Source organism: Triticum urartu, chromosome 4 (genome assembly GCF_003073215.2).
Source record: "Triticum urartu cultivar G1812 chromosome 4, Tu2.1, whole genome shotgun sequence".
Lineage (NCBI taxonomy): Eukaryota > Viridiplantae > Streptophyta > Magnoliopsida > Poales > Poaceae > Triticum > Triticum urartu.
In genome coordinates, this window is record NC_053025.1 from 86,338,919 (window position 1) to 86,347,711 (window position 8,793).

Sequence of the window (8,793 nt, forward strand, 5' to 3'; positions counted from 1 at the left end):
CTTTTTTTTGTGCCGCCACATGTCTTTTGTAAAGAATGCGGTCTAGTCAGTTGCTAACCTATTTCTTCGTACACGCCATATAGAGGGGCCGTGATGAGGGTTCCATGGCCCTGGATTAAAGCCTGTCATCCGGTCAAGGGGCATGGGTGTTTCCGGTTGGGACCGAGAGGGGGCAGCCCTTAGAGCGCGCGAATATAAATTTGATCCCATGTTACTCGAGGTTGTAGCCTCCCCGTCTCAGAGTTTTTCTTGAACATTGCCTAGGGCGATCCCTGGCAACAGAATGTGGAATGGGTGTGTACTGGTTAGATGTGTTTCTTCTAATACACCGTAAATGGAACTAGTCCTTTGTGACTACTGTAATCCGTTGGATGTAGGTAAAGAGTACAAACTCTGCAGAGTCAAAACCATCTGAGTAACCATGTCCATGATCAAGGACTTTGATCAACATATCAGTGTCAGTCTCAGTGTCAGTCTCAGTGACAGTCTCCGGAGGATAAACATGAAACTGAGAGTGGTAATCCCGGCTGAAAGTTAATCCCGTGGACGGACTAACCAGTTTATTATTATGTACTGAGTATTTCTCTGGGATGATTTAAATTCATGAGCTACTTGAATTCGAATGACGAAATATAATCCCTTTATGTGATGTCACCCAGACGTCCGACTATGGCATTCTTGTTATTTACTTTTGATATAATCCCTTTATGTGATGTCGCTCAGACGTCCGACTGTGGCATTCCTGTTATTTGTTTTTGATATAAGCCCTTTATGTGATGTCGCTTAGACGTCCGACTGTGGCATTCTTATTATTTACTTTTGATATAAGCCCTTTATGTGATGTCGCTCAGACGTCCGATTGTGGTAACCTTGTTATTTACTTTCATTATAAGCCCTTTTCAAGATGTCACCTAGACGTCCGACTGTGGCATGTACTGTCATTTACATTTCAATATAAGCCTTTTATGTGGTGTCGCCTTGACGCCCGGCTGTGGCATGTTAATTTATTTTTCCTTTCGAGGCGTCGCTTCAGACACCCGATCGGCCTTCAGTTATTTTATTAGGATTTCGGGAGGACTACCGCCTGACTTCCTTTCATTTATCATGCAGTGCAAATTTATTACCTGAGTGTGCATTACTAATATGCTCATGTGCATCATGTTTGCATTTGTTATATCTTATGTCCAAACTGTCTTGCGAGTACATTCAAAGTACTCACCTGGCTTGTTGATTTGGCCAGATGTTAACGAAGGCGATCTTATGGATGAAGAGTTCGATAGCGAGTCCGACGCCTAGAGGAGTCCCAGTCAGTCCCGTGCGATCCTGGAGTTGGTCACTTGTATTATATACGCTTCCGCTACCCTAATAAAATCATCGAGCCTCACTCCGACGCTTGATGAGCTGTAAGATTTGAAGTCATGTCAAAAGCGGAAAACGCGTGCGAAAAAAAAAATTCAGAGAGAGCGCCTAGAGCGCGGCACGTGGCGAATGACTGAGAGCACGCCAAGTGGCATTGATCGTTGCGAGGCTCCCGAAGGAACGCTCGTTAATTAGTTGCTCTCCAGTTTGTTAGCTTTGTGGCGTCATACATTGGGCCTTGTAACATCAAGTATTCGGCCGTGCAGCATGTAGCGCCACGTGGCCCGCTCTGCAACATGGCAGACCAAATTTTGCAAAAAAAAAGGAAAAAAATGGTGGATGGTTTTGTGGGGGAAACGGCGTGTGACCTTGCGACAACGTTCACTCGGTTTGCAGCAACTTTGATCTGTCTTGCAGCGTCAAGCGTCCGACTTGCAACATTCATTGTATCACATATTTGCGCTTTTGTCTTGTAACAAAAGCCACCAGGCCTTTCAGTGGCACACGTCCAGCTTGCAAAACACACAATTTTTTCTTAAAGGCGACTAATACTCCTTTTTATTTATTTTTGAACTAGGCAAATAATAGTTTTGCTTATTCTTTTACGTTCCCCTCTTGAGTTAATAACAACAATCGCAGTGTCATTTTTTAATAAAAACCTTGTCGTGTCTTATAGCTAGTGCATGGCAGCAAATACACTGGGATCTACAATGATGAAGGTTAAAACATTGAAGATGAATAGATTAAAAGTTTTTCTCGCAAAAAAAAAACACGCATGCAAATTAATCAAGCTCCAGGTTGAGCCATACACGCGCAGAAAGTCAAGACAATCCGTAAAAAAAAATAAGAGGGTCTGATTTGGGGATCAGATGCGTCGGGAGAAATCAGCTGCCTGATGTGAACGATTTTTCTTTGAATATTCTATCCTCGAAGAAATCACGGGTGCGTACACCAAAGTGCTCCCTCTGTAAAGTAATATGTGACCTTCTAGATCGGATATTCAAAGTTCTTATATTACTTTGCAGAGGGAGTACTACACAAACTATGAAAAATAGCAAATAATAGTACATCGTGTGTGGGTGCAGGGCCACAAACGAGAACTGTTTCATAGATTTAGAGTTTTTACACGTGTACACGTTTTATTTATTGAAATTCGAAGGGCACTTTCAAAAACTCGAGTTTTGTGGAAACAAATGTGGCCACAAATATTTTTTGCAAAATTGATACTATCACCCGATTTCACTCATTTGCAACTTTCATGTAATGATCAGGGAACTTGAAGAACATACTGGACCCACAACAGCAATGTAACAAATTTGTCATGCATACAACCGGTGCCTTCAGTAATAGCTTTCAGATCGTCGGAAATAAACAGACATAACAAAAATCTGATTCTGCAAACAATTCTGGAACACAAATACAACTCCCTCTCTTCATAAGATTATTGTTTTCTAAAATGTTACAGAACTAATGGACAATTATCATCTTTCTTCACAATTCTTTTGCCACCACATTTTTACCTCAACTTTACAAAGAATGCCAAATAAATCAATCATCAGGAGCAAAACTGATGGCCCAGAGATACCAACAAAGTTGAGAAGTTACGTGTGTGTGTGTGTGTGGCTAGACGAGCCTTCTTCAATGTTTGACTATGTAGGTTAACAATTTCGCTGTGCTTACTCAGCTGGTGTTATGCCGCTATTTACCAGCTGATAGCATCTTCTGAAGCTGTATCACCTGCTGCTGCTGCTCCACTGGCAATGAACTCAGCTGCTCAGGTGTCAGTTGTAAGACTTGCTGCAGAAGGGCTGACTCGTCGTCCTGTGTGAGCTGCACCATTACAAGAAGAATTGGAATTGTGAACACATGAAAATTTCAAGTCTAGAAACCTTGTGTCTCGGTACAATTCAATTCCAGAGACATGATGCAAAATGTTTAGAACTTTAGTCAGGTCAGATTCTGTAGAATTTAAGCATCCAAGAACGGAAGGTATAATAAAATAACAGGAAAGCTGGAAACTAAAATTAAAATCTAGAGGGGATTACCTGAGGCGCTTCATTCTCTGGTTGCTGAAAGTTAACAGCACCAGAACTATAGCTCCCTGATGGTCCAGTAGGGATGACCTGCGATGGAGCAGTATAAATAGCAGGACTATTGTTTACAATTCCTGGCGTCAATGTTCCGTCCTCCAATTTTCTCAGTTTCGATGGATGGTCTAACTCTGCCTGATGACTAGCTCGATCAGGCAATCTTATTTCCTTCGGAAATATCTCAGGTTCAGCAGCAACCTGCAATGTGACACGAGTTTTGTGGACGGTAAAATTAGTGAATCATATCCAACTTGACTAGAAAAAATCACTTAATTTAAGGGCCTAAGCAAAGATACAAGAATAGTTGATGTACTGTACAGTTTGGTTTCTAGTACATAGTTTACAGGCGTTCTGTAAATTAGAAGACCCAATCAAGATGATTAATAATTCATCACAAACTTTGGCTTGCTACCTATCACATCATTTGTGAAGAAACATATAAGCTCCTTATATGTGAAAAAAAATACCTGGGGGAGATGAGGATTGGTCAAGGGTAGTTGCTGTACATTAGTTGGCATAACTGGTGGTCTAGGGTGCTGTGTCAAAAATGAAGGCTGAACTTGTGATATCAAGCCTCCTGAGGTTACAAGGGGTTGAGTAGGAACACTGGAAGAGGTGCCGAAGGGCTGAGGTAGCATTGGAGGGTGTGCCAGCACCCCAGACTGATGTCCATGCGGAAACATTTTGACTGGGGGCTGAGATGAATGCTGATACTGAGGAAAGTTATGCAGCAGTGCAGTTTGTTCCTGCATGACATTAGGGTTTGGTGGAGGTTTATGAACAATTGGTAACACATCATCTGGCTGCGGAAATGATTCATTGAGGTGAGAAGATTGTGCCAACGAACTAGAAGGCTGTTGGCTCTTAGCCATCTGCATCTGTGATTTCGACAGACCTGGGTTAGTATATTAGAGAATCAGGAAAACATAAGGTACATCAAACTCAGAACAAAGCAGGAATATACCATCTGAGGTGTCACCAGCCCGAGCATTATCTGTGCCTGCATTACAACAAGAAAATGGTTATGATGTTCGAATATTCCATTCTTACCCTAGAGTGAATTAAACAATGAACAAAAGTATTTCAAAAAAGTTCTTCCATGGAATCACAAGGCTCAACATATAAAGTTGGCTGGCCTTCCTGTCTTTCAACAATGGCCTCCACCTGAACGCAACAAATATTTGATCTGTACACAACTACTCCCTCCGTTCCTAAATATAATAATCTTTCTAGAGATTTCATTACGGACTACATACAGATGTATATAGACATATTTTAGAGTGTAGATTCACTCATTTTGCTCCGAATGTAGTCCGCATTGGATTCTCTAAAAAGACTTGTATATTTAGGAAAGGAGGGAGTATTCAATAAATTAAGGGAACATACTTTTTATTTTTATTTTTTTGCCTTCTGGGAGAACAAGACAACCATGAATCACATCAAAGTTCTAACAAGCATAACCAGAACACTTCGAGTTGGTTAAATTTATATTAAGAAGGGTGTATGAAATTTGTGAAGATGAATGAAGCAAAAATAGGCACAGATTTTGGGTGGAGAACCCATACAGATTCCATCATGTTATATTTTGGACAAGTACACAAAAACAGGGACAGAAAGTACTACTCCCTGTCAAAAAACGTCTTATATTTTGATACGGAGGTAGTAATTGATTAATTGAGCAATCAGTAGCGAAGGTCACCTGAAATAGGGCCTTTGGAAGCTGTGGAATTCCTTGCAGCAGTTTTTTGGCAAGGTCGTTATTTTGAGTAGTTAGGGTCTGCCATAAAAAAAACATTAACAAGCTAAAACTAGCAGTGAGCAATTTTTAATCTTCATAATTGACATTGATATTTCAATATAACCTTCAACTCAGACATGATTTCATACAACTGATGCCTTGACATCCTGGCCAAGTAATGGGTAAGAGGGTCATTTCCAAGCCCAAATTGGACAGGTAAACCATTTTGTACATTTGCAGTTTGAGCTCCCCCAAGAACGCCAGCCATCACAGATGCAGCATGTATTGCCGGTGGAAGACCAATAAGCTGATGAAGGCTGGTGTCCCCTACAGCGGGAGTTGTGGTTAATTGTTTCTGAGCATCTGCAGGATTCCATCAAGAACCCAATGTCAGCACGCACGGACATAAAACTGGCAAGTTTGAAATCTTAAACATACAGATAAACAAAATGATGATCAAGAAATTGAAACCAACCAACAGTAGATGACATTCCTGGTCCTCCACGACCCTGCAATGCATAAACATATAAAAAATAAGTCAAGATCTGCTTTTTATTGACAACTTCAATTGGTTAAGATTTCCTACTGCCCATGCATGAAATTAATTTTGATTGCACTAACTCCATTTCTGTAATGAAGCTACTTAGTTCCAAATATGCAAAGTTACAACATGGCACTGAAAACTAGTGACCTTATCATGCAATAGTATTTCACTATGATCTCCAGAAAAATTAGCATAAAAATAGTGTCCCTATGTAAACCACTATCAACCAATCAACTGCGTCCAGTTGTGAAACTTAGATACACAGTATTTTCTTGTGGATGCATTCTGACAACTTGGCAACAAAAATCAGCACATACAGATCAGCATTAGTCACTGGTGTGGGGATAGATACAAAGGCTGCTGATAGCAGCTAAGGACATCACACTTATTTTGAGAGAGAAAGGTAGTAATAATGTAACGGTAAGCCAAAAGAGAAAGTCAACTGTATATATCATTTCAGAGATAAATTCACTAGTAATTGCAACACCATTGCTTGACCATATCACAAAGGATGCAACTAAAGATGCATTGACCACATATACATCCTCTACAAGATAATTCTTCTTTTGCTATTTGCAGAGAACCTCACGTGTTCAGTACAATTCTGGAGATCTTTGAAAGCATGACATTGCTTTTGTTACCCCAGTAACTTTGGCACGTTACTTTTGTAAAAGAAGGCAGAATCGAGACATTAGAGATGATTTTGGAACCGCGATACCAAAGAAGATCCGCAATACCAGAAAGATAATTCCACAAGTTATTTTGGCAGAATAGCAGGTGTGCATATGTACAGACAGGAATCTGTACATACATACACATGCTGTGCAAGAAAGCAAAACAGGAGACACATGGTAGTTGGAGAAAAGTGAGTATTATAATTCATGGGAACCAAAACCATACAAGCTTTCATCTTAACATAGGACTTGCTGGGTGAGAAATAAGGTTCTTCTACAGTAATAAACTGAGGATCTTCCACCTTTTCTCTATTTCTGTCAGTGTTCCTCCCATTTTCAGCAAAATCAACACGTAACTGACGACCATTAACATCATGACCCTGAAGGTTCCGGCGTGCACTTAGAGCTGTCTCTTCATCCTTGTATTCACAAAATCCATAACCTTTCGGCTTTCCAGTTTCCTTATCAACAACCAGTCTGCAAGCAATTTTGAGCGGTCAGTATCTAGCAGTCACAGCTCAACACTGTCATCAGCTTCGTCGAACGCTAAAAAGGTTATCAGGGATAGAAATAACTCATAACCAGTTTCAGTATAATGTCACTTGTTGAGAAACAGTGATCAAGAAGCAGCACACACGTGTATCTTCGGGTTTCTTGTTATTTTTGTTAAGGTTAATTTCCATTTGCATGTGTAGTCCAGAAAGTGATCCCATAACACTAGCTATATAAGATATTCAGGATATCATTTCAGCATTCAACACTCTTATCTTTCGAAAGGCCCGAGGCAGCATCCATAAGCAGGGCAACCCCTACGACAACCTATTGAGTTCTGAGATCATGCTTAGCAGCAGTGTGCAATAAGGCCATCATACTTAAACAAAATCAATATTCCAGATGTTACGTGCTGGATTTAAAAGCATCATGTCCATATAGCTGGCTAACAATTTCCTCATTTTGAAAGAGAATGAAAGAGGGCACATGGGTATTTTAACAGATACTGAATAATCCGATAATAATCTAACAAACATGTGTATCTGCACAACATGGTCAAATTAGAAAACTACATGGTGGCACAAAGACACACAACTGATAGGGTTTGCACAACTAAACCTGAAGGAGACCACGGGCCCGACTTCCTCGCATATCTGCACGAGCAGCTCCTCTGTCGCATCGTATGGAATGTTCCCAACTGCAACCAAATTCAACAGCCAAAACCGGCGTCAATCGAACTCAAGAACCTACTCATACCGCATCAACTGAGCCAACACAAAATGTGCGGTAAATATCAGTGTCACACACGTTGAATACAGCACAAGCCAACTAACGGGCACCTTTGTTTGGGGGAAAACAACCCCAAAGGCGTGACGAATATGAATGATAAAAAAAAAAGAGGCAAACCCTAGACAGTACGAAAACTCGAATGAAATGAAATTAGACTCCAAATCTAGCGGCGGGAGCAGCTAAACGCGCTCCGCGCCACCCAAAACCGCACCGGCCATCCACACACGAAGGGAAAACCACGGGGAATCGACGGAGGATGCAGCAGCGATTGGGGGCCCAAATCGAGCTCTACTCGCGTAGCCGCCAATTGGGGCCAGGCCACTCCCGCCCGAACCGCGGCGAGAGCTCCTAGCCCGCGGATCGAACCAGAGGAAGGAACACGCACGCAGGCACGCACATAGAACGCGGAGACCCCGGGAGGGAGCAGGGGGCTGTGAGAGAGAAGGGCGGGGACGGGGGGGGGGGGGGGGGGGGGGGGGGGGGGGGGGGGGGGGGGGGGGGGGGGGGGGGGGGGGGGGGGCGTACCGAAGACGCAGCGGTTCTGGGGGCCCGCGGGGGCGGCCGCCATGCTCAGCTGAGATCGCCGGCGGCGGCGCGTGGCGGCATCGGCGGCTGGGTAGGGACCGGAGGCGGTGGTGCGCTGCTGCTGTTCGCGGCTTGCCTCGCTATTTCCAGCGAGTCTGGCCTGGTCTGAATACGTTTCCGCGGTCTCGGTGCCCAGGTGTTCGTTTATATTGATGTTACGTTTCCGTTTCCGTTTGCGTGATCACTTCAGAGTTAAACCAACAGCAGGATTGCAATGAAGGCCTGATCATAAAAAAAATCGAAAACACTAACGCCCACCCAACTTGCCCACACGTGTGGGCGTTACCCAACTCGCCCACATGTCTGGATCGTCGTTCACTGTCTTTTGCACGAATCTTGACACGAAAAAATGGATTTAGTGTGCCACGTAGGACGGGGCTGGTGTGTGGGCGTTGAAGAGTTTGCCCACACACCCGCACCACGCTATTTGCCAGCTGCATTGTGTGGGCGAACTGCTTTTCGCCCACACAGCCACCAACTAGGTCATGTGCGTGTAGGCGAACTGCTTTTCGCCCACACGAC

At 43.0% G+C, this 8,793-nt stretch overlaps 1 protein-coding gene across 1 annotated transcript; it reads right to left on the reverse strand.

The window, feature by feature from the left end:
• Positions 1 to 2,667: 2,667 nt before the first annotated feature.
• LOC125550814 (cleavage stimulating factor 64-like) lies at positions 2,668 to 8,402 on the reverse strand. The gene is made up of 10 exons (XM_048713912.1): positions 8,212 to 8,402; positions 7,516 to 7,594; positions 6,708 to 6,882; positions 5,663 to 5,696; positions 5,312 to 5,550; positions 5,149 to 5,226; positions 4,414 to 4,449; positions 3,917 to 4,327; positions 3,405 to 3,647; positions 2,668 to 3,189 (listed from the first exon to the last, which is right to left on the reverse strand). Exons 1-10 carry the CDS (start codon positions 8,252 to 8,254, stop codon positions 3,058 to 3,060), a joined length of 1,470 nt encoding a protein of 489 aa, XP_048569869.1. The 5' UTR covers positions 8,255 to 8,402; the 3' UTR covers positions 2,668 to 3,057.
• Between the last annotated feature and the right edge of the window lie 391 nt (positions 8,403 to 8,793).